The 25843-nt window shown below is 45.5% G+C and overlaps 6 protein-coding genes across 13 annotated transcripts in view; 2 read left to right on the top strand and 4 right to left on the bottom strand.

Moving 5' to 3' along the window:
* Positions 1–1409: 1409 nt before the first annotated feature.
* On the bottom strand, positions 1410–9218 carry LOC120898863. The gene is made up of 3 exons (XM_040305288.1): positions 9064–9218; positions 8537–8977; positions 1410–2190 (listed from the first exon to the last, which is right to left on the bottom strand). The coding sequence occupies exons 1-3, from the start codon at positions 9097–9099 to the stop codon at positions 2068–2070; spliced, it is 600 nt and encodes a 199-aa protein (XP_040161222.1). The 5' UTR covers positions 9100–9218; the 3' UTR covers positions 1410–2067.
* A 140-nt stretch (positions 9219–9358) lies between these two features.
* LOC120898862 (leucine-zipper-like transcriptional regulator 1 homolog) lies at positions 9359–12450 on the top strand. The gene is made up of 5 exons (XM_040305285.1): positions 9359–10214; positions 10295–10458; positions 10547–11023; positions 11094–11251; positions 11355–12450. The coding sequence occupies exons 1-5, from the start codon at positions 9645–9647 to the stop codon at positions 12293–12295; spliced, it is 2310 nt and encodes a 769-aa protein (XP_040161219.1). The 5' UTR covers positions 9359–9644; the 3' UTR covers positions 12296–12450.
* A 54-nt stretch (positions 12451–12504) lies between these two features.
* On the bottom strand, positions 12505–17820 carry LOC120898861. The gene is made up of 3 exons (XM_040305284.1): positions 17392–17820; positions 16376–16832; positions 12505–16294 (listed from the first exon to the last, which is right to left on the bottom strand). The coding sequence occupies exons 1-3, from the start codon at positions 17687–17689 to the stop codon at positions 13894–13896; spliced, it is 3156 nt and encodes a 1051-aa protein (XP_040161218.1). The 5' UTR covers positions 17690–17820; the 3' UTR covers positions 12505–13893.
* A 436-nt stretch (positions 17821–18256) lies between these two features.
* LOC120896439 (molybdopterin synthase catalytic subunit) lies at positions 18257–19265 on the bottom strand. Its single transcript, XM_040300567.1, has one exon. The coding sequence runs from the start codon at positions 19237–19239 to the stop codon at positions 18775–18777; it is 465 nt and encodes a 154-aa protein (XP_040156501.1). The 5' UTR covers positions 19240–19265; the 3' UTR covers positions 18257–18774.
* On the bottom strand, positions 19253–19682 carry LOC120896440 (molybdopterin synthase sulfur carrier subunit). Its single transcript, XM_040300568.1, has one exon. It carries the CDS (start codon positions 19546–19548, stop codon positions 19273–19275), a length of 276 nt encoding a protein of 91 aa, XP_040156502.1. The 5' UTR covers positions 19549–19682; the 3' UTR covers positions 19253–19272.
* Positions 19683–22429: 2747 nt separating this feature from the next.
* Positions 22430–25843, top strand: part of LOC120894198 (tubulin polyglutamylase TTLL5) — a 29281-nt gene continuing 25867 nt past the window's right edge. Inside the window, exons 1-2 of one of the 8 annotated variants that reach the window (XM_040296644.1) lie at positions 22430–22609; positions 23870–24135. The gene's annotated coding sequence lies outside the window, so the exon portion shown is untranslated. Of the gene's footprint in view, positions 22806–22882; positions 23286–23315; positions 23731–23869; positions 24136–25843 lie in introns of those variants that run through there. The other 7 variants (XM_040296639.1, XM_040296642.1, XM_040296638.1 and 4 more) reach the window with 7 other exon arrangements.

Below are 25843 nucleotides of genomic sequence, written 5' to 3'. Positions count from 1 at the left end.
GAGAATGCGCTCTCTTGCTCATTCTTCTTCTTCATTTGGCACAACAGTCGCTGCCGGTCAAGGCCTGCCTGTACCCACTAGTGAAGTGGGCTTGGCTTTCAGTGACTTATTGGTACCATAGCAGGATAGTCAGTCCTACCTATGGGGGGTCGGTCTATTCGGGGCTTGAACCCACGACGGGCATGTTATTAAGTCGTTCGAGTTGACGACTGTACCACCAGACCGACGCTCTCTTGCATGCCTTTAAAAAACACGAGGCGCTCTCACTGAAAAGAACGCTCGCTCGCGCTGTTTCACTGTATTTCCCTCATACCCCTTCCTTTCCGTTTCTTCCCGAACAAGCTGCACTAGTGCGAGCGAGACACCGATACCACCATGCCGCTAGGAGAAAACCAAACTGAGCGCGAAGGCTGAAAGTGAACGCACACATTCACACATGTGTAATTGTGTGAGTGCAAAAACTTTGTGGAAACCAAAACACGCTCGCGGCTCTGCGTAATTCCGTGTTCCAACCGTCTCCCCCTGCTTCTACATGCCCCTCGTCTGAAATTCGCACACTTTTTCATTCTCTTTGCTAGCAGGATAATCATTAAAATAATTGATTAAATTTAAATTGTTGCGTTCTGAACAGTGCTCCTGCCGAAATAATAATGCCAATATAATCTGGCCACACTGGACCGCAGGGCAAAAGCTCACTCGAAAGGTCAATAACCGTCGCAAAACGTCAAAAACGACCGTCGCCAGCGCCTCGAAATCGTTGCGAGTTTCGCTCGCTGGCGACGTCGGTTTGCAGTACATGCGACGCCGGTTTTGACGTTTTGCGACGGTTTTGCGACGGTGGCCGCCAAAAGCTCGCCTTGGCCTGTGGGCAAAGTGACCAGAAATACCGATGTATATATATTTGGGTTTGAAGGAAAAAATCTCAATTTTTTGTAATCGATGAACGATGAAACTCAGCCAAACAATCAAATCAATCTAAATAATCCAGCGAATCAAATCAAATCATAATCAAATTACAGCACGTACGATAAAATCGTATCCAATGGAGCACTGCAATGGCCCTAAGCGGTCGCGTGGATCCCCAAGAAAAAGAACTTGCCACCACTGAGAAAAAAGAATGAGCATCTTAGTTATTCTTTGGTTTAGAATTCCTAGTACCATTTTCACATCAACACTTCAGAAAGACCTTGATTTGTGTAACCGCTGAACCAAATCTAATCCATATCCTAAGTAAAGGATGCTTATTCTTTTGAAATGGAACTTTAATTTTACGCATTAGTACCCCCCCCCCCGCCCCGCGGTTTCAAATACCGTTCTATTGCAAATAGGTTCAATTGCGCGCATTTTTCATCATCGTAAGCATTTGGAGATTTGAAACTTTCTCAATAATTGAATTGTCTTCTCAAGTATTAAAATTGCTACATACACTTGACAATTGCAACATTTATTATCAGATTTGGAAATGGAAATCATAAAATCATCAGTGTCGATCGTGAAAGGAAAGTATATCCGTACTGTAAGATACGTGTTTTATCAGCGGAAACATTAACATTTGAAATAACGCGCGTATCAGTAAATCCTAGAGTTTCATTGAGTTTCAACAAAGAACACTAGAAATCGTCCAGTGAGCGTCATATGGGATTTCAAGTTTCAGAAATATCGAATCTGTTAATTAGTTGTAATCAAATCCTGTTCGATAATTGTTTTCAAGTTTACAGTATATAGATGTGGGTGGCTATTTGTGTAAGTGGGAGTTGTATTTGTGTAGTAATAAATGGATATATTGTGCTACTCAATTTTACTAGTAAAATCTTAACATTCAAGTGCCGGTAGCTAATCATGTTAGCTTTATAACTACAGTCTTTTTTTTAATTTCTTTTAGCTGCTACACCATCAATTAGCGTACCACATATTACTGGATTTATACGAACCGAGTACCGATGCTAAGATGTTGGATGCAGCGTATCTTCGTGCTGTGCATGCTTGAGTATGAATTTTGCTTCCTCTGATCAATTCCTTCCCCGTTGGGTAATATTCAAGGATGTCCCCCTCCCCCTCCGATTCCTGCTACAGTTTGCAGTAGTTAACGCGCAACGTTCTCCAATGTGTTAGGTAAAATACGGTCCAAACCAAGTCAGGTACAAATTGTCCATAGAGTGCACGCAAGGTCCGCACGAGCGTGCGTTTGCCCTACAAGATAGAAATAGACAAATGTCTCTCGTTTTCGCAAGAGACCCTAATAATCGCAGGTGGGAAATGCATCCCGAAGGATAGCGAGAGCTATTCGGGGGCAAAGAGAGCAAAGTACGATTCATGTTTTCTGTCTTGGAAGCAAATTAACAGGTTACGACGACTGGTTAGCCATTAGTCGATCCTAACGTACTTCGCGCTTTCTTTCCCCAAGCATTCCGGTGTACATCGTGCGGAAAAATTCGAAGTTTTACTTGATGTGCCACGAATGATTTTCCAACAGTATGTGAATGTATGATAAAATGAGCTGATGGGGGCACATTGTTTGCGAATGTTACTCATGCATGCACTATGTTTTAACAACAGCGTTGGGAAATGATTGTACGTTCTTGATGGGTTTTTGTGCATATTCTATTGACACGATTGAAGGCATAAACTCAATAGCATGCCGCTGTGTAAGTTCGAGCATTTCATTTGACTAACAACGGTAAAAACGTTAATAATAGAAAAAATAAAGTGCTCAAAAGATACAGGTTGGTAACTGTCCGTTCAATTACACAAACAGTACGATGCAAATAGATGCGATAGAAAACCAAATCTACGTAACACTCACTCGATATTACTTTACGTCTAACGTTTGCTTACGCTACATTTTAACATTGCATCAAATTCAGCTGAACTTTTGCACTTTTTCAACTGGCACATGAAATGGGCTACGTGTATACTAATTATCTTTTAAATGCTTTAGAATATAGTTAAGACATATATTTTTGCGCACGTGAGAGCTTGTTCTGGTGTGTATACTGGGTGCACGAAAGGTGCATTTGAACGTTACTACAGTGTTGGGGGCATTAACACGCACTACTACCCTTTGTTCTAAAACTTAATTTAACATCGCAATGCAAGAGAACATTATCGTCTACGAAATCATGCATATCGTGCATACGGTAAAGGTTAAACTGTGTGAAAATACAAAAAAAAGGAACAATTTTTTCATTTGACTAACAAAATGAATCAAAAGATAGTCTTTAGATGATTCTTGTATAAAACACATGCAGGAGGACATGAAAACATGCAAACAGATTCAACATAAAGGAAAAGAAGATGCAAACATACAGTACTGTGATTACTTGGTTTCAACTGCGTCGGATATATCATGGTTATTCGTGCGTGTTGTTTCCTCTCTGGTCACTCTAGTTTCAAAACATTTGGAACCCTTGCTCGCGTCCTTACTACCCCTGTACTATTCAAAAACTGACCTCCTGCGGTCTCGTCAACTATCCTAGCGGAAAGAGAAGCTATTGCACTTCCTGCATGGGTCAGAATGAGATGTAAGCTTAATGCATGCTTTCATAGGATTCGCTAATTCGCTAACGGGATTCTCTAACGATTTCTGTACGATCGGCTGGTTGGATTTCAGTTTCCAATTTCCGTTCCGAACAGGTTGTTTGCCTGTAGTGTTCGGCTTGCGGGCAAAATGAAGGATGAAGGACACTGACTGGATGATGACAACATGATGCTGCAGCTGGTATTTAAAGCCACATTCGGTTGTGATTGGGAACGAAACCAGAACAAAAGGAAACCGAATGCAATATTATTATTATTATTATTATTATTATTATTTATTTATTTAAATTTGTTGGCCTCTAGGGTTTTACAAATGTGTTCTTATAATCTAGGGAAACATAAGGGATGAGGATTCACGAAGACGGGAGCGGAATTGGGAAACTGGGACGTTGAAGTCGAATAGGAGATATGAATCGTTGAAGGCAGAAAGAGCGCGCAAGAAAGGGTCATTCTGGCCATGACGAGTTTGGCGGGAAGGAATAAGGAGCGGGGGTCGGTCACGAAGACGACGTGAGGGGGCATAGATAGGAATCGAGGATAGGAGGGCGGGAACATCCAAGTCATTGGAAAGGAGGCAGGCAATGAAATATGACTGGATGTGATAAATGCGCGTTCTTAATGTCTCTAGCCCGAGCAAACGGCATCGGATAGGATACGAAGGAATTCGATCCGATCGTCCAAGAAAACGACGGATAGCGACACGAGTGAATTTCCGCTGGATTCGTTCGATCCTATCGACCAGTGTTAGGCCGGCAGGCCACCAAACTACCGACGCATTTTCAAGTATCGGGCGGACCCAACAGCAGTACAGGGACTTTAAACACATAGGATCAGTGATCTCAGAGGACATACGAATAATGAGACCGAGCATTTTATTGGCCTTATTAAGGGTGATTTCGATGTGTTCTTGGAACGAGAGTTTCTCGTCGATCCACACTCCAAGGTCCCTTGTGACAGTAACTCTGTTAAGTACAGTGTCACAAAGAACGTAATCGTGCTCGATCTTATTGGACGAGCGGCCATATGAAATCACACAACATTTATCCGGAGACAGACTAAGACCGTTAGAGTTACACCAAACATTAAAACAATCTATGTAATCCTGTAGACGCGCACAATCAGTTAACGAGGTCACTGGTAGGAAAATTTTGATGTCGTCAGCGTAAAGCAAACAACCATCAGGAGGAAGAACATTAACACAATCGTTGATAAACAGTATGAAAAGTAGGGGACTAAGTACGCTGCCTTGGGGTACCCCAGAAGAGGCAATAAAAGGCTCGGAAAAACTATTTTCGACTCTGACCTTATAAGATCTACCGTAAAGGTAAGATTTAAGCCAGGATAGAAGGGGATCACCAATTCCGAGTTTCTCGAGCTTAGCAAGTAAACAAGCTAGCGATATAGAGTCAAAAGCTGCTTTAAAGTCGGTATATATAGTATCCACTTGAGAGCCACGCTCCATGTTGTTAAAGATCGAGGATACAAGGCACATTAGGTTAGTAGAGGTTGAACGTTTTGGCATGAATCCGTGTTGATATTCTGAAATTACACTTGTAACACACGAACGAATAGACGAATGAACAATTGACTCAAACACTTTGCAAGACGAACACAATATGGACACACCCCTATAGTTAGCACATGAAAAACGGTCGCCCTTTTTGTGGATTGGAATGAGCCAGGCTTTTTTCCACAGTGACGGAAAATAGCCATCCTGTATTGATCTATTGTATAATCGGCAAAGTAGAGGAGCGAAAAATGTAGAACATTTCTTTAATAATGCTGATGGTATCCCATCAGGACCGGGGGAAAAAGATAGTTTGAGTTTGGATAGGGCAACCAACACAGAATCAACATGAATTGAGACATTATTACACGAAATCACATTCGACGGTGTATGAACAAGACAATCAGAAACATTAACTGGACTGCTGCTGGGGTCAACGAAAACACTAGAAAAATGTTTGGCAAAAAGTTTACTCGAGTCTTCGGGAGAAGAAGCGGACTCATTATTAAGGGATAGGTTGGAAGGGATGCCATTCTGTTTCTGACGCGATTTACAGAAACGCCAGAAAGACCGCGGGTTCGATCTAAATTGGACTTGCAGCCGTGCTACAAATGATGAGTAACACCATCGATTGTAGGAGCGGTATGCATTTGTAGCGTAATTATGGATACGTAAGGTGTAATTATTGCGGTTATTGAGAAAAATTCGGCGGGAACGACGTGCCTCGGCTCTCAGCGATCTGAGCGTCCTATTCGACCACAGGGGGTAAGGTGGGGGTTTGAGACGAGGACAACATATAGGGAATGTGGAAGTAATAACAGTATTGAAGACAGTAACTGCATCGTCCATGCTGCCCGCATCTTCGATGAAAGACCAGTCGACATTTGATAATGTCTCGATGAAGTGGGCGTGGTTCATTCTTTTAAAATTGAATCTGCATGCCGGTGTGGATCGATGGGAATGGTGTTGCGGCGGCGTGATGGTTGAACTTGAAGAGACAGGAACGGATAATTCAAGTGCCGGGTGGTGTCGATCCAATGGGAGTAAAGGTGCAACGGAAGGGCTTATGCAGGAAACAATATCGGTAGTTGCAGCATTGGCGAAAACTAAATCAAGTTGACGACCCAATCCGTTTTTTACATCGGATAGTTGATGAAGCCCATTGAACACCATACCGTCTATGAGAGCGACATTACTCGACGATGAACAGCAAGGATATAGGTGTCTCGATGAAGGGTGGGGGAATTCCCAAGCGAGTGACGGCGTGTTGAAATCACCGAATAATATTAGTAAGTCGGTAGCGCGCATTCTTTCGCAAATCGCGCTAATATCGTCATGCATAGCGTCGAATACTGTTGATGATGAGCTTCGGTCCGGAGGAATGTATATAACACCGACATACAGTGAACGGTGGCTGAGTCTGATGCATACCCAAAGCGATTCGAGCGAAGCGTTGGTGTGAGTGAGTACCGAACACGATAGATTAGCCGAACATGCTATTAAAACGCCTCCTCCGCGAGAGTGAGAACTATTCTCTGGGTTACGATCACAGCGAAAAATCTGATAGGAGTCGTCGGTGATGAGCGATGATGGTATTGAGTCGTCTAACCATGTCTCGGTGAGCACCCATACATCGAAATCAGAGTTAGATACGGTGAGCCGGAGATCGTTTAATTTTGTGCGTAAACCTCGGACGTTTTGATAATAGAAAAACAGATCGGTTTTGGTTGTTGAATGGGAAGCTGAATCTGCTGTGGTGTTTAAATTGGTGTGCTGCAGCTGTGGTGCTGCTCTGGTGTTTACATTTGTTCTGGTGCTATTGTTTGCGTATTGTGTGATTGTGCTATTGTGGATGGTGCTATTGTTTGTGTCAACGGATGGTGTATTGTTGTGTTCAAAGGTTGGAGAGGTGCAGGCTCCTGGATCGTTGAAGGTGGGTCTCGAGGTGCTGGTCGCCAAAAATTTGGGGCTGTAGTGTTGCGTTGGTCGATGAATTCACGGTAGATGATTCCTTTGTGCCATGTAGATGCGGACAGAGCCTTGCCCTTAAGGTCAAGCGACATCCCGACTTTAAATGAGATGAAAGTCAATGTGCTTGCCTCTCTGCCGTTTGGTAACAGCTTATAGATGATGACGTCGTCAGTGTCCAGTTGAGTAGTTACCATTTCACGCATTTCCTCGTCAGTAACCGATGGGGCTATACGCGTAATGTATAGCCAGAATCTGGGACCGTTTGGGACGTTCCATGGAACGGTCAACACAACACGAGACGAAGGTGTAACGGGGGCTATACCAGTGTTTAAAACAGCAGCAGGGTTCGCATCAGGTGGCGTGAAGTCTACAAGCCTACGTTTAGGCGCGTTGCGTTGGGGTGCGTTACGGGAGGCCCAGTCGACATCGCCTGGGCGCGAGCTTAGTGGTGTGGTGGTAGTGGTGATATTTTCAGTGCTCGGAATATTCAGAGTAGTGTTGGTTGCATACGTGTTTTGCGTTTTCATAGATGTGTGAGTATCGAACATGGATAATACATCCTTGCGAATGGTATCCAAAGCGGCAGAAACACGAAAGTCAAATTCACTTAGCAGTTCCGATTTTAGGTCCATGAGTGTAATTGACAACTCTTCCAAGAAGGCACCTTTCCCACGGCGGCGAGCATCCATGCAACTAGGACACAACCAGAGCGAATGGGAATCAACCCGCTTCAACTCCAGTACTGCAGCTTCACTAATATCCAGGCACGTAAGATGGTATGAAGACTTACAGTAACCATCACACTTATATGCATCGATATCGTTTACAGGAGCAGAGCAGGATGGACACACTTCCGACATAGTTGGTAACACACTAATACAGGCTCACTCGATCCGACGATAAGCAGCAACAAAAATCGCAAGCAGTGGCGAATTTTTGAACGGATGCAAACACAAAATACACAGGACACCGATTGTTATGAGATGCTGCCAATGGTCGTAGAGCACTACGGTCCATTCACCAACTGAAGTGCAAAATACTTTGGCTGAGCACAACGTAGAAGCAATCGTAAACAGACAAACAAACGGAGCACGATCGAAGCACAAGCACAAGCGCAAGCACCATATTATATATATGTATATAAAACAAATATATATAAAACAAATTAAATTAATTGGCAAACAAACAGACAGCCACACACACACACACACACACACGCATACATGATGAGCGGGCGAGCGGATCGTCACCCGTTTTGGCAGTCGGAGCACCGTTCTGACAGGCTATTGTCGCCGCTATCCGTACTAATCCGGGGAATGTCGATGGCGATGATTGCGTATTGCGTGAGTGTGCACGCGCCATTAGGTGGCGTTTGCGGAATCAACGTATGGGAACGTAATGCGTGATACCCGATAGTAAACGGCAGGCGATGTTTGCAGTAAGCTGATCGATACCAGTGAGGATAGTGCTTCGAATTTTACCAAACGATGCACGGGAACGGTTTACTCAGTTCTTACTGACACTCTTCAGCATGCCCGCGGCACGCCTCGGTCCGTGATCGTGCACGGTAAGGTCTGGTTGGGGCAGCAGATGCGGCGGGTGCGGGTGCTGTTGGGTGTCACGCGCTTCGTGCCCTGCATTGCGGGAAGACGAGCCGGCCGGTGGCGGCACAAGGTGCACCGGTATGGAGTTGGATTCAATTTTCTTCTTCAGCCCCCGGAACGTTTGCGTCATGTTTCGCAACTGGTAGCGCAGCGAGTTGGTCATTTCCTTCTGCAGCTGCTGCACCTCCTGCAAATCTTTGCGCAGGTTCTGGTACTCGTTCTTGACCTCCGTCACGGACTCCAGCAACTCCATCACTGACTCATTTTCGATCGATTCTAGCTCGTTTTCGTCCAGATTGCGCTCCACATCCGTCAGTTTCACGGCCAGTGAATCGAGCTGGACTCCGGCCGTGTACACCTACGGGAAAACATCGGCACAAGCAAAAGAAGGCGTCAACCGCAGCAAGGAAAAGGAGAAAAAATGCACCACCAGTTCGGACTTACACATTTCTCCAGATCGCACAAAGCGTTCGAGATCATGGTTACTACATTAAAAACAACGTTTTACAATTCCACTCGCAGATTATCACACTAAAAAATCCTACTTTAATAGCGCACTAAGCATCGCAACAAACTTTTCCAAAGAGTTTTTTTTTGTTTTCAACAGCAAAAAGGTCCTGGCAGCTTCTGTCAAAGTTGAAACAAAAAAAGCGGTTATCAAAATGGTGGCAGTGTTGCCAGTCAACGGTGTGTTTCAATTGCGGTTTGATGTGCATTTGAAATGGAAATAGCTGTATAAATACTAATGGACGTTAGTATTTTACTGGTACTTATTAATTTGCTGATGAGAAATTAGCCATTTACTGCGCCACTCATCCGCAGAAGCGGAACAATTTGAATAAAGCTCTGAACTTTATGATTTAAACGGAGCCGCCTTCCCACACATACAGACAGAACGGCAACAACAACAAAAAAGACAAAACTATCGATTTGTTGTGAACTTGAACTGGAGAAACAAAGCATCGCAAAGTAGAACGGTATTACAATACGCTTTACGCGATAAGCCAAGTACGATCGCTCGAAGCATGTCCACAGGGCGCTTCGTATCGTCTGCGTCGATCGGCAGCACCAGCACCTCCTCGAGCACGCAAATATCGGCCAATGTGCCCATCTCCAATACGGCCAACAAGTGGAAACGGGAGAGCGATTGCGATGAATTTGTGGGCGCCCGTCGCTCGAAGCACACGGTGGTGGCCTACAAGGAGGCAATCTACGTCTTCGGCGGGGACAATGGCAAGAACATGCTGAACGATTTGATACGCTTCGGCGTGAAAGACAAATCGTGGGGCAGGGCGTTTGCTACCGGGACTCCTCCAGCGCCCCGATACCACCATTCGGCCGTCGTGCACGGTACGTCGATGTTTGTCTTCGGAGGGTACACTGGCGATATTCACTCGAACTCGAATCTCACCAACAAGAACGATCTGTTCGAGTACAACTTCCAGAACGGGCAGTGGACGGAATGGAAGTTTATTGGGCGTACCCCGGTGGCACGCAGTGCTCACGGTGCGGCCGTTTACGACGGCAAGCTCTGGATATATGCGGGCTATGATGGGAATGCCCGTTTGAACGATATGTGGACCATTCGACTGACGGTAAGCAGTGCGAGCCAAGTGCGGGCGAAAGCGTTACAAACACAATTGTTTATCCTTTACCCATCCGACCTTATTTGTAGGGTGAAACGCATCAATGGGAAGAGGTGGAACAGAAAGGAGATCGACCACCGACCTGCTGTAATTTCCCTGTGGCCGTTGCCCGCGGCTGTATGTACGTGTTTTCCGGTCAAAGTGGACTGCAGATTACCAACACACTGTTTCAGTTTAACTTCAAAGATAAAACGTACGTATACGGGGCGATGAATCCTATCCCATAGCGAATGCTGCGTTTAATGATGCGTTTTGGTTTTGTCCTTTGCGAATCAAAACAGCTGGAGACGAATATCGACGGAACATATACTTCGTGGTGCTCCACCACCGCCCGCTCGTCGGTACGGCCACACGATGGTACACCACGATCGCTTCCTGTACGTGTTCGGTGGGGCGGCTGACTCGACGCTCCCGAACGATCTCCACTGCTACGATCTGGACAGCCAGATATGGTCGACTGTAACACCTGCGCCGGAATCGCAAATTCCGAGCGGTCGGCTATTCCACGCAGCAGCCGTCATCGGCGACGCTATGTACATCTTTGGCGGTACGATCGATAATAACGTACGCAGCGGCGACACGTACCGCTTCCAGTTCTCCAGCTATCCCAAGTGCACACTGCACGATGATTTTGGGAAGTTTTTGCAGAATCGGCAATTTTGTGACGTTCAGTTTATCGTCGGCACGGAGGAGGTAAAAATTTCCGCCCACATCGCAATGATAGTGGCCCGGTCGCAGTTTTTACGGTCGAAAATTTTGTAAGTAATATGGACGGTGGTGGAAAGTAGCAAAAAGTGCAACATGCTAACCGTTTTGGCCGCATTCTAGGGCTGCTCGGGATGCGCGTAATTTACACTTTGAAAAACTGTTTGGAACGACCGATGTACGATTGGCGGAGCAGCCGATACTGGAAGTTCAATTGCCGGATGCACAACCGGAAGCGTTCGAGATAGTGCTTAACTATATCTATACCGATCGGATTGTATGTAAGTATGGTGCAGTATGTGATGGACTAGAAGAAACCCGGCTATTCGAAGTGCATTATTGCAACCCACAATGACTTACCAACCTTCCCACAACACGCTCTAGTTAAGGACCCGTTCAGCCACAAACTCGTACTCATCATGATGGATGTTTATCAGCTTGCGGTGCAGTTTAACATTCCCCGTTTGGAGCAGCTTTGCGTGCAGTATCTGGAGTTTAAAATTTCAAAGTCAAACGTCCTCGATGCGCTGTACAACGCGGACCGCATGGGACTAACGCTGATCAAGGATTACTGTCTCGGGTTCATTGTGAAGGAGGATCATTTCTACAACATCGTAATGTCGGCCGAATTTGCCGCCCTGGACAAACCACTGATCGTGGAAATCATTCGCAAGCGGCTTAACCCGAGCAAGCACACCACGGACATGAAGTATGACAAAACGATCGGCACCACGCTCGAGAGTGACATGGCCGTGTTTCTCAAATCGGGTGGCAAAGAGTTCTGTGACATTAATTTGGTGCTGGAGGAGAAGATCATACCGGCCCACAAATCCATACTCGCTGCCCGTTGCACCTACTTCCAGGCCATGTTCCGCTCGTTCATGCCCGCGGACAACACGGTCAACATACAGATCGGCGATATTTCACCATCGCTCGAGGCGTTCGATTCGCTGCTACGGTACATCTACTACGGTGACACCAAGATGCCACCGGAGGATTCGCTCTACCTGTTTCAGGCGCCCTGCTTCTATGGCTTCGCCAACAACCGGCTGCAGGCGTTCTGTAAGCACAATCTGGAGAATAACATCACGTACGACAACGTGCTGCAGATACTGGAAGCTTCGGACAAGATGAACGTGCTGGACATTAAGAACTACGCGCTCAAGATGGTCGTGCACAACTTTAGCCAGGTGGCGAAGCTGCCGAAGATGCAGGACCTGTCACGGGAGCTACTGCTGGACGTGATAATGGCAATCGCTGACATGAAGGTGGAAAACAAGCAGCGCATCCACGACACATTCATCAGCCAGTACAACGATATTTGAACTGAGTAAGTAGTACTGTGCTTGATTTTACCTCCAGATGACTCTGTTACCTTTTTGCTCGCGTGGCAGTAATTTATTTACCGCAACTGTCGCACGCATCAAATATGTTGCAAACTATGAAGTATAATAAAATTATATATTGATGGTTGTACTAACAGGTGGTACAGTGTTTTGTGTCGGTTCGACCGTGGAAAGAAATACATCTTTTCGTTTAAAATATTTATTTTCTGACCATTAAAATAGAAACAGAAAAACACTTTGCTTCCAATACGCTTGCACAAAACACTTTTTTTATAGCTACGGGTGGGTACTGCTCCGCTCCCTTTTGATAGTTGAGACATTATCGTTATTTGCTATGTCTTTACACAATTTCCGAATATACATAGATTCACAATCCACACCAAAGATTGTAGTTTCAATTGCTTAAACACCGGCAGTCAATAAAAGAGCTACTTTTCCACCTGCGCATACACAATTTCTGACCAAATGGAAAACGTTACGAGCGAACGGTATTCCAGCAACAATTTGAAGGTGCTCTATAGGAAATGTATACCAACATAAATCGTAATTATCGTAAGTTTGCACACATGCTGATGAAATTGCGCTAAATAACGACTGTGAATCTGCGTAAGGTTTTGGATGATCGGACCACCTGAGATATTACCTCACCAGTTTGCCAGTTTTCTACCACAGTCGAGGCACTTTTTGAACCTAAAACATTTTCGTTTCTACTTTGGCCTAGGGTTTGCACATACGTTTTCGTAACAATTTACCAATTAGCCTCTCTACTACAAGAAAATGCGCTACAGAACTCACGCACTATCATCACGGTGCGCGAGTTCTCTGTTTTACCTGCCTCTTTTCAATCCATTGTACTATTTGCCTGTAAGATTTGTGTGTGTGTTTGCACGGTTCCAAAAATATATATTATCCACCCCGCCCCCCTTAACCCTAGTACACATAAACTGATGTATCGGTTGCTCTATAGAATCTGTTAATATATAACTTACATAGCAAAAACGAACATTATGTATGTAAAAAACAAAATGGGATTATTTTATCAAACGCATGAAGAAAAAAAAACATAAAACAAAATTGTACTCTAGATGGGGATAAATTATGCTATACACACATTATGGAAGTGCACTATCAATAAAAAGCATGCCACCGGTAGGAACAAGATGTTGAAATGATTTGAAATGATTAAATTGACAATTTTCCCCTAATTCGGAGATGTGGTTTTTACAACGACAAAACAAAAATCACTGTTGGGATTATGCTTTTTCACACTCAACCGGCACAATAGGCTAATTCAAATAGCAGGGGGAATTTCAAACAGAAGAAGGAAAGTTGTGTTAGAATGATAAGAACGAAATTATGAAGTTTTGCGCATTAATCGCACGTAATAAATGAGAAGGTGAGATACAGACGAAATATGATTGCTCACAGCCCTTTCTTCTACAATCTTTTTTTTTTGTTTAACTTTTGTTTTTAACCTACTATTCCTACGTTATCGCCAAACTACTAGTACTACTACTACACACACACCTATTGCCACGGGATGGGATTGATCGATCCAGCGTTCCCTACGCTTTCGGTCATTGGGCACGTCGTAGCTGTTTCGTTCGTTTGGATCTTTCCATCAAATCAATTCCACTGCAGGCGATTGCTTTCCCTTTGCTTGCTTGCATTTGCCGCTGCCGTTCATCATCCAGCTTCATGCGCCTCGTGCTGCATCCGCTTCTGCTTATTCGAGTTCGGTCGTCCGCAGCAATCACGCTCGGTTTAGCCTTGATTGAGTGCATCGCAAGACAACGATTGGGCGCAGTAGTTGAGCTTACCAGATGGTTCAGCAATAATCCTTGCCGTTGGTGCGTTTGACCTGCAGCCCGCATTGCTATGCTGCGTGCAGCATCGCCTACGACATTATCGCGCTGCCCAGTGCCAGTTAGCACGTGTCTGGCAGAATTCACTATCATTCCGTTCGAGCGTAATGCTCTGCGCACGAACGTATCGGCACTAGCGGTCGGTGAACCGTTGTCGGGATGGACAATGCTGGCGGCACGCATAACGGTGGACGCTTTTCGTCGCTTTACTATACCGCCAAATGAGGCAGGTTTCAGGTCCGCCCTTTTGCGACTGCAATCAGCAAAACTGTTTGATGTTTGATTTCGCGCTCGCGACTGACGCCGACTGCTGCGCGTTTCGTAGAAAATCGTTATTACGCGTGACGATGGTCCGGGTTTTCTTGGGCGTTGTTTCACCAGCACCGGCAGCACCATCTGCTTCACGCCGGTCGCAGCATTGGTTGTTGATGAGGCACTGTTCTCTTCATCGCCACTGTCTCCGTGGCTGGTTGTGCTGGTGGTGCTTTCGCTGTCCGAGCTTCCCAGCAGCATCTGCGACGCACAGGCAGCGGTACCGACGTACGACGACGAAACCTCGTTTATTTGGATGCGATGACCGTGGATGGCAATGATCTGGTGCTGGGCCGGTCGATCCGACGATGTGCTGTCTTCCTCCTCGCCTTCATTCGCGCGGGAATGTTCGGCCGGTATGAGTTCATCGTTCCGGTGTTGCACCACCGTTGGTTCCAAGACGGGATGTGCTTTGTCCTTCGACGTATACTTGCTGCACGTTGCTTCGCAAGGCACTATCGTTTCATTGTTGTTGGCCGTGTGCCTGTAATCGTAGCGTTCCATCTGGTAAGCGGTAGCGTGCGGAAAGCCGTGCGGTTGATAGTGTGAGCCACTGTGCTGCTGCTGCTGGTGATAATGCTCATCCAACTCCATTTGGTATTGGTGCAAACCGTGGTGCGTTAAACTTCGCATCGCTCCGCCAATCGTTTCAATGCGGTTCGATTCACCTTCGTTTTCCTGCGAATCGGTACGACCGTGGGTAGTGTGATGCTCGTCGTACTCACCATGCGGTGCATGGTGATAGTTGTGAAAATGCTCAATAATCGCCAAATTTCCTGTCGCGTAACCACTTGGCTCGGTTCGTGGTTGCTGCTGATGGTAATATGCATCCGGAGAGCTGCACGATTCTAGCATTTCTGCCCGCAATCGTTCCGATTTGGTTTGTAAGTTGGTCAACGAGTAGGTGGAATCACTCGCCGTGTTTGCGGCTATTAGTTCATCGTCTGACGATCCGCCAGAGTAATCAAACATCGTTTCGTCGTCCTCCTCGGGCGCCACACCCTCCACCATGGTGGCCTTATTGCGGTACGATTCAGCGACATCCTCGGCTTCGAGGCCGTGCTCCGTGACGGGGTGAAAGAGTGATGTGTAAGAGTGGTCCGTGTTTTCAAAGCTCCTATTTAGCAGCGAATTGTACGATTCGGCAAAGCTGTCTGAGTAGGCAAGGTCCTGATGGTAAGAGGTAGATGGAACGGCGGATTGATTGTACGGATCAGCAGCTTGTAGATGAGACAGTTGGTGATGTTGGTCCGGATGCGGCTGGTGCAGCGCGCTGTGATCGTTAGTATGGCTTTCCGATTCGCAGTATTCTTCCGTGCTGTGGTGTGGATGATGATAGTGGTGCTGTGCATCTAGATTATGATGCATCCTATCAAACCTTGCATCAGCCAGGGCCGGCAGTTCTCGGCGAGAAAGCTCCTCCGACATCGTAGGCATCGACTCGCCCCGTGTGATGCAGTCGAATAGGTGGATAATATTGCTGCCCGCTGCTCCCGTACCCGCATGAGGCTGATCGTTTGCAGCGTGCTGGATCGTATCTTTGACCGATTTCAACACATCTCGCTTCGGTGGCCCAGGAGGGTCAAGCATAATGATAACGACGGAAGTATTATCTGCCTTCATGTTACTGCGACTCCACCGGTCCAGTGCTTCGTTGACTAACAATTTGCTGGGATTTTTCCACTCGTTTCCACCCTCCAAGGCAATGCGTACGTTTTCCATTTCGGCATTCCGAACAATGTCTACCGCATTCTTCGGTGACATCACGTTCCACAGGCCATCGGAACCGAATATGAGACACCTAATGAACAAGACGCGTGTTGAAAAGGAGAAATATAGGTAAATGAACGTTTGCATTATCAGTCTGTTTCGGCACGCTTACCTGTACTTTTTCGGATCAATCTCAATGACCGAGACGTCGGGCACGGGACTCACGACAAACTCATCCATTGCCGAATTATAGCTCCACAAGTCGCCCAGACTTCGGGCGACGGCTAGAAACGGTATTTCGTCGATCGGTGTGCTCCTCCGCACCGGTCCCTTGTGGCCAATGCGTGGCCGATTCCATACCACACGTGGCACGCCCGATTTGGTAACTACCTTACCGCCACAACTCATAATGCGCATCTTTTCTGCGTAGCTTTCCGGTTTGTGGTCTTCGGTGAGCGGTGTTGCCACCCAGCGCCCATCGTTTGCCGATTCCTTATCGTTCTGGTAACCCAACACGATGCCAGAGTCTCCTACGTGACCGATGTAAATTTTGCCCCGTCTTATAAACGCAATGCTGGCCGTCGTTCCCGCTGTGCTCGGCAATCCGGACGACGTTTTTGGCCATTTCTCTGTTTGGGGGAAGATGAAGTTGAAACCATAAGCATCATACATTGTCAGTAGCGTAATCATGCACTAAGTGCCAGTTTCCCGCCCAACAGTGCCCGAGATACATGCAAAATAATAATAAAACCAGCTGAAGTGTACAATTGGAATGACATTAGTTGTCTGCGTGTAGGGTACATGGTATTCAAACACAGAGCACACTCACCCTCACACACACACTATCATGAGCGTCTAGCGTCAAGTTGGTGTGCGTGAGCAAGTAGGCTTACGTCAACCCGTCCGAACAAATGAGTGGGAAAATTAAACAACACGAAAATTCATGAAAACGCCAACAGGATGTCACTTGAACACGGCAATCACTTTCCCAGGGCGCCCTCTGCACCAGATGCAGATTTTGTGCAACTTTTTGCAGCGCTTCAGACACCACAATGCATTTAATAAGTGAAAGGCCACCAACATCGTACAAGGACCCCCCACCACAAAAGAAAGAAAAAGCCAGCACTTTAACGCACGAGAGGGCGTCGGGGGAAGGAGGGAGAGTAAGTTGTCTTCTACGTTGTTTACCTTGCTCGCGCCACATCGAATAGTGTGTCTGGATGTAGCCTTCGCGTATTGATTTCAACACATCATCATCATTTTCCGACCAGAACAGCTTCTGGCTCACTATCGTATTCATCAGATGCTCCTTGGCGTAGAGGGACGCTTCCGCGCCACCATGCCCGTCGTAAATTCCAAAGTACGCGTACTCCAGATTTTGGTCATTCTCCGTTTGCTGATAGGCGACGGAAAAGTAGTCTTCCTGGTATTTGCGGCCACCGATTGACGTGTGGCCCGTCACACGTAAATTCACCCCGATCGACATGTGTAGAATTTGTTGCACTCGCTGTATGTCACACGGTAGGGAAAACTTTCTCGCGTACACAAAAATAGAAAACAGAACAAACAACGACGATGCAGCTGAATCGATCTCTGCCAACAATGCTCGTAAAACCAGGTCAGCTCACACACGGCTTGTTACATATTTGGACGCCATATTGAATTGAAGTTTGACATGGCATCGGAAATGCTCTTCTGTTTGATCTTTTGTCTGGCAACCAAAGTTTACTTTAGCGACTTACTCTTTTCCAAACTATTTTGAAAAAAAAAGTTAATTATTCTAATTTTAGAATAGGAAATTGTGGTAAAATTTTGATTTTTTCTGAAATTCAATTCATTGTTTAGTTCAAACTTTGGTTGATCTTGGCAACACTGCTCATTTGTTTTGCATGTGTCGCATACAGCGTTTCTACACGACAGCGCGCAAATCGCATTTAAGCAAATGGCACGTTCAATACGAACTACACTAGCCAAAAGAATCGGATCAATTACAAACGTATCTGTTTATAAAAATGCTTATAATAAGGTAAAGAAGTACAAAATTGCAAATTAATTGTAATTTTATATGTGTATATTTAAACGGGGTTCTTTTACAAAAAAGATTGCACTGTGTTAACATTTTATAATTTAACAAAAAAATAGTAAACTTTTCAAACTATTCTTTTAGTTCCTGTATTTCATCTTCGGCTTCGCCCATAAACACTCGACCATGTTGATCTTTTCTACGCGCTAGGGTACGATCGGTGCTAGATAAAAGATGACCTGCGAATGGAAGGTGCATCGCCCACTTGAAACATGACTCAGCTAGTTTTGCATGGTAAATACTAATATCTAAATCTATCGGCAATGTCGTTGAAGTTGATTGAAAGCACCGTGTGATTTTCCTACCCGTTCCGATTGTTCGTTTCTGGAAATTCTAACCCTTTTTGTTCCTCTATACAATCTTTGATTGCATGTGATCAGTCATGCATGAAAAGTAGTGTTGCTGCCACCAGTACAAATTATAGTGACTTTGATCCGCTAGGCTGCTTTCGTCACTAAACGTTATGTTCGGTTTGCGAAACCTCATTGCTACAGTATATGGTTGTCCTTGTACTTCTTCGACCATGTGCATTCGCTGTTCTCCTTCCATTCAGAGCTGCCCTCTCCATCGTACAGCTCCTTCTTCCAAACAGGTACGGATTTCTTCAGCTCGTCGATGGTAAAATGCACCGCCTCTAGACTGGACTTGCGATGCGGCGAGCTTATCGCTATCACAACGGACGCTTCCTTTACCGGAACCGTCCCCAGCCGATGGTGTATGCCGATGTTGACCACATCCGGCCAGCGCGCGCGAACCTCCTCGCACAGCAGATTCATCGTTTTGATCGCCATGGCTTCATAAGCCTCGTACTCCAGCAATACGACGGTTTTGCCCTCAAAGTTATCTCTGGTCGTGCCGACGAACAATGACACCGCACCGCAGCTTTCGTGCGCCACCTGATCGTTCAGCGCCCCGACGTCCAGCTTATCAAACGTTAACTTTAGATAATTCATGATCTATTGTATCTCGATGCGTCGCGGCAACGTCTACCCTCCGGAGATGGGTGGTATCACAGCCAGCTCGTCCCCGTTGCGTATGCGTATGGTTTCGCTCAGATCGGCACAGTACTGCTCGTTATGGGCTAGTATAACATTGTTGCGGATGATGGAGAGATTGTACCGATTACAGATCAGATCGAGCAGCTCGGAGCACTTGATTTCAGCGTGCGGCACCAGGAAATCGTCCGTGCCAGAGACTCCGGCTAGCTCCCGGGATTTCGCGAAAAACAACAACTTGACCCGAACGGAATCTGTATTGCTCATAGTATTGCACTACAATTCGAGAGTTTTAGCAGCTGCTAATGCACCATAGCACATTCTACTTCCTGCTTCGCGAAACAAACAGCAGCACCGTGATTACGCGAGAGAGCCACCCTTCCAAATGACCCCACTTCGTGACAGCGCTTCAGGGCTGAGCGTGAAGCTAAATTTAGACAAACATTCGCAAAGTTATTAAAAAAAAATGTCGTCATCAATTAAGTTAAGATCGTAAACACATAGGTGTCTATTTATAGATAAAAACTTTTCTAATTTAAAAAAAAATTGTTCAAAAATTAACAATTCAAATTGTATTCAAAGATGCAACATTTAAAAATATACACAATCGCAGTTCAGCCCTGACCATCGGCACCCGACGTCAACCAGCAATCACTCTCTTGCCTAGCGTTCAAAAAAGGCGGTTTTCAAGAGCTCGCCAACGCTCCAAATCGGTGCGATTTTCGCTCGATTGCGAGCCTTTTTGTAAGTCGTTGTGAGGGAAATTGAGGGTTCAAGAAGGCCGCCAAAATGCTCACGCTGGTGTGCAATTATGTTGGTGGGCAACATTTAACGGCCAAAAAATAAATTCATCCACCTATCCTCCACCTTCCCCTCATAGACCCCACGGCCCAAGTGCCACAAATCCACTAAACGACCACTAAACGGCTTCTAAACGACTCAAGTTCTCTACTGTAGGGATTAGGATAGACAAGGAAGTGATAGATAGAGAGAGAGATAGGACGAGCGTGAAAGATCATTCGAGATGACAGGAAATGCGAATAAACGTCAGTCGTGTTAGATTAATCAACGGAAGAACATGACACCGTGTGTTCCTTAATTTCTTGAATCCGAAAGGTTGCTTTAAAGGATGGTGGCTTGGCCAGATCACGACATCTACCTAAACGGAATATAGAAAGACTTCGTTTAGCAGACGGCAAACGACTCATGCATTCTAAAAATAGCAAAAAAGCTGGTGGCGCTCTCTGTTGGTGGGATACCCCAACCAGTTGAGCTTCATCATCGCTTGGAGGAGAGCTTTCTCATTTCCTCTGTACTGTTGTATGGTTTCGCATTGAAGTTATGCATCGCTAGAACTAGAACGGCGATACGATTGTTTAAATACTAAACTCCAACGGAAACCACCAGCACTGTAGTGATGGGTAATCAGGAGCGGAGTCATGGATCAACTCCGACTCCGGTGCGCAAAATATGACTCCGGCTCCGGATCATAACTGGATTCGACTTTGGATCAGTCCGGATCAGTCCGGATCACTCCGGATTACTCCGGATCACTCCGGTTTACGTTTACTCCGGATCACTCCGGATTACTCTGTCACTCCGGATTACTCCGGATCACTCTGGTTTACTCCGGATCACTCCGGATTACTCCGGATCACTCCGGATCACTACTCTGGATCACTCCGGATCACTCCAGATAACTCCGGATCACTCCGGATCAGTCCGGATCAGTTTTCGTACATATTAGATGTACGACTTGAAAGTCAATGAACTCATCAAGAATTGTCTAAACGATAATGGACAGTCATTCCGGATCCGGAGTGATCCGGAGTAATCCGGCATGATCCGGAGTAATCCGGAGTAATCCGGAGTGATCCGGACTCGGAGTCGATGAGTCCGAGGGTTTTCCCGTACGCACCCCCCCCCCCATAATACGCCATCTATTGATCAAACCAATGAAGCTGTGGAGCTTTCATTTTTTTTCTATGAATATTCAATTTTCCAGTCGTTTAAGCTTAATCTGTGGCACTTGGGGGGGAGGGGGGTCCTACATTTCATGTGTGTGCCATATTAGCATCTGCGCACCGGCGTCTCACTTGCTCATACATATTACGATATTGCATCAGCTGATTCGGTGGTGGCTTTTTATGTACTGTCTGCATTTGCTTGTGGCCTTGAGGCGCTGGGGGAACCGGGTAAAGCCGGCATTTAACTTTTAACGGAGCTTTTATTAATGTATTCCCAAGTGCCAAAAATCCACTAAACGACCACTAAACGGGTTCTAATCGGCTCAAACTCTCAACTTGAACTATTAAAATACTTCAATTAGCAGACGGCAAACGGCTAGTGCATTCTAAAAATAGCAACAAAAAAAACTGGTGGTGCCATCTGTTGGTGGGATAGCGACACAGCGGAGTTTTCTTCGCTTGGAGAGCTTTCTCCTTGCCTCTGCAGTGTTGTACAGATTGTCTCCTTCCACAGAAGCCATGGGTGCAGCAGGTCCGCTAGGTAGAGGAATCAACGACCCAAACGCTTAGTGTAAGAAAACATAAGCGACTCTGTCCCAATGGTGCAGCGAGTTTAGGTCGAATCTTGAACCTATTTTGGTTCAAACCCGACCCGAACTCGCGCCCGAACGAGTCAGAATCGCTTATGCTTTCTTGCACTTACCAGGTTGATTCGAACAACCCCACGATGGTGATGCCAATAGGTCATACATTACTTCGCTCTCAAGCACCTTCTTGACAAGGCATTTGTCCGCAATATGCTTTCTAAACAAGCGAAGTTATCAAACGCGTTGGACTAAGTACGAGTGGCGCATCCTCCGGAACATCATTAACGATTTTGTTCTAGCATGGTTTGTAAAAGGAAATTAAAACATGCTTGGTGTGTGCTTGTGGAGGCGAACACATGCTTTGTCAAGAGGGTGATTAATACAAGATGCTGTACGGCATCATGCGCAGAATCGCATAGCGTCCTCCAGGGCTGGATCAGGTTGAGCTGCGTTTGTTGTAAAAATGAGCGAGATGCAGCGATATTCGAACGTCAAAAACCCTCGCCACGTTGTACGGGGCTCGTGGCCAACCATATGTTCTCTGCTCTCATTTTTGTTTACAGTTGGTCTGTCAGTCTCACCGGGCGATGTAGAGAGAAAAAAAAAAAAAAAGAAAAACACGAACCATCGCCTGCAGGGCCAGCTTTAAATACTCTTTCCACCGGTGGTCCCTTCGCTTTTCACCCGCTGCCTTTCCATCCGGCCGGCGAACCCATCCGCCGGAGTGCGACTGCGGAACAATAGCATGCTCTCACACACAGCGCGCAGTTCGCGGTAAACATCTGATCGATGCGGTTCATGTGGTTCCGTGTGTCACACCGATCGGTCTTCGTGCACTATCCAGGCAGGAGGGTGGTTGGTTCCTGTTAGTTTTTTCCACAACCCTCTCCGCTCTCTTGGTTCTCCATTTGTCTGATTTGTGTGCGGAATCAAGCCAGCAATCGCCTACTGCTGAAACATCGAGAAAGTCGTGCGTTTGCCAATTTTATGCATTGTTATTTTTCCTTTTTTGCACTGTAACGTGTTTGTGTGTGAGAGTGTGTGTATTTTTGGTGAATGGATCCTTTCACAACAGATATACTTGAACACCAATCGATGCGTGTCGAATACGGTGCATGGTTCGTGCTCAAGCAAATTAGTCATGTTTGAAGCAGAAGAAATAAGTAGCAATACCAAAGCTCGTGCTGTTTGTATATTGAGCAACAAACAGGGGATAAAAACTGCCATCCTGCCTCCTCAAAGACACTGACAAATTGTGCTTCCCTTTTCACACAATCCCGAAGAGGCACGGTCATTGCCGTAGTGAGTTTGTGTGCGTTCTATACACACATGCACACCTGTCCTTGTACTTGAACAAACTTCACCTTATCCTTGCCAAGCTGGCAGGAGTAGACTCAGTTCAATTGCTTTACTCTAACAATTAGCCATTAGAACTAGCCATTACTTTGTGGTAATTCAAAAGTGTGTTTATTGATAGTAATAAAAAAAACTTGAACAAATGTGTGCATTTGCAGTGAACAACTATTTTGACAATTGGCCCTCATCACTGCAACCGTAGGTCGCAGTAAACTGTATGCACTGTTCTATCCTAGCAACGGGCCAAACGTGCAAATTGAGGACACACAAAAAAAACACTCCCTGTACAGGCACACTTGATTGTAAATACCTTTTCGACCAGAGTGCGGCAACTTTCACGCACTTTTCGTATTGTTTTATTTCTGTATTTTTTTCCTTCCCCTGTTTGGTGATGTCAGCTACTTCGATAGCATCTCCGCGGACTTCTCTCCGTCGACGTGGGCTCGTCTCCAGCATTATTGCGAGAGTAATATTCGGCTCGGAAAATCTGCAGTGAACCCGACTGCAATCTCTCATCGTGTCTGTGTGCGTGTGTGTGTGTATGTGTGCAAACACGGTGCAGGGAAAACAGGAAGCCCGGAGATTCCGGAAGCAACAAATTTCGATTCGATTTTCGTTCCCGTCGCACGGCAATGGTCTTATCATTCGCTTTTTCTTTTACATTTTTCCGTACTGCAGATATCCCGGTGTCATTCTTGTGTTTGGTTGCGTGTGTGGTAAAAGTGTTCGAAATTTGGTGCTTTTAGTAAAGTTTGGTGTCCATTGAGACCATTTATTTGTGTGCGCCGGCCTGCCGCATGAACCCGCGTCCGGAGAAAGAGTACAGTTGGAGCCGAAAATTTCATCCAGTGTAGTGGTTAAATTGGATTCCGCTAATAGCTGCCAGCCCAGTTGAACACGTCCGAGGCGACAAATCGTTCCGCAGGCTAGACCGTCTCGTCTCGGTAAGTGTGTTTTTCGATAAGTTATCTTGAAGCCGTTTTGCAGATGCATTTTTTTTATTATAAATAATGGATCCATGGGCGATAACGATAGTAACAGATATGGTAGTTGATTAGGACTTTTCGGTGGCTTAAAGCGAAGTCTTATCATATGGTTTTGTATATAAAAGGGTAATAAAAGTAATTGCATTCAATAGGTATATTGTCAGCTTTGCCAAGCAATGCTCATTGGCTCATAGAGTTTGTTAAACGCTTATTAGACTATCCCAAACCTTAAATATAGTTAATTATTTGAACTGTTTACTGGAAAGCAACGCCTCCATAACGATCATCGGAACGTGAATTACACATTCTATGCCGGACGGAACCAATTGATGTTGTGCCACCCTTCCTCGTCATGCTATGATGGCTGTACAGCTAGCAAAACGGTTTTGTCTGATGCATTTTGGCCACCCCACCCGAAAACTAGAAGCATCTAACGCATAAATGGTACATACACAAACACACACACAATAGTTTTGTGAATGCTATTTGAAAAATCATCAATATACGCCATTTAGACCGTACACGAGAACCTATTGAAGTGAAGAAGCTAAATAATTTCAAAAATGTTTGCGAAAACTATTAAAAAACAATGAAATTATTGATTTTTTTTATTCTAAATGTCTATCTCAATTTAAAATCATATGATATGTTCAACCATTGCTACTTATATCGTAGAATAATGTTGATTATCTAACACAAAACCATTACGGCATGCCCCATTTTAATTAACGTCAATTAACACTTGTCTAAATGGGTACAATTTCCCAGCATTCATGTTTTGTTTGTCTAATTTGCACACGGTCGTTGAAATCACGACAGCTATCAAGCATTAAAAAAAGGACTAAAAACAACCAGAAAACCCAAACTGATAATTGATACCAATCAATCGTTCAAGCAGCCGATGCAAATTAAAATACCTTTGATTGATAGTTAATAGACCGAGCCAAACCCCCCCCCCCCTTTCCTCTCCCCTCTCACTTTCCCCTTCCATTCACACATAAAAAGCATCAACAGGTTTAAGGGAACGATGCGCCCCCCCCCCCCCCGGCATGGAGCAGAGAACGGGTTTGCAAATTTTCTTCGTTTAGAACTGTTGAAGAACCGTGGATGACTCTTTCCTCGAGCAGCACCAGGTCTCATTCATACCCCTGGCTGGCTGCTCGCTAGAATGAGCAAAAAACATTGCATGAATGGAAATCACATTTTCACGCAAAAACAATTAAAAGCGGCAACATAATGTGCACGCTTAGGAAAATAAAACGTAAACCTCAAGAGTTTACTTCCATCAACGGGGCAAGGGGGGGGGGGGGTAGGTAATGCAACGGGGTCCGACTATCAAAGTCGTATCGTGTGCTCCAATAAACTTATTATAGTCTTGACTTGATGATACGTACCTTTTGCCGTTCCTGTCCCTGGCCCAGTCCCTGTCTTTAGCTTGTTTGTGTTGTGCTAATTATAAAACAATTCTTAACTGAATAGCTGAATGTGTACACAAAAAAAGGACAGGGAAACACCGTTCGCACTGGTTATAATATCGCGTGCAGTGATATCCCTTTTTAGTGGCATGGCGTTGGCGGACGAAAAAGGCGTTCACCGCAAAACTTTCCCCCGAGGTTTAGGGGCTCGCTGTTAGGGCCTCGCTGTATGTACGCAACACGGAATGACA

This window comes from Anopheles arabiensis, chromosome 2, assembly GCF_016920715.1.
Source record: "Anopheles arabiensis isolate DONGOLA chromosome 2, AaraD3, whole genome shotgun sequence".
In the NCBI taxonomy this organism is placed as follows: Eukaryota; Metazoa; Arthropoda; class Insecta; order Diptera; family Culicidae; genus Anopheles; species Anopheles arabiensis.
Note: the sequence above shows the minus strand (reverse complement) of the source record. Positions and strands in the feature narration are given on the sequence as shown.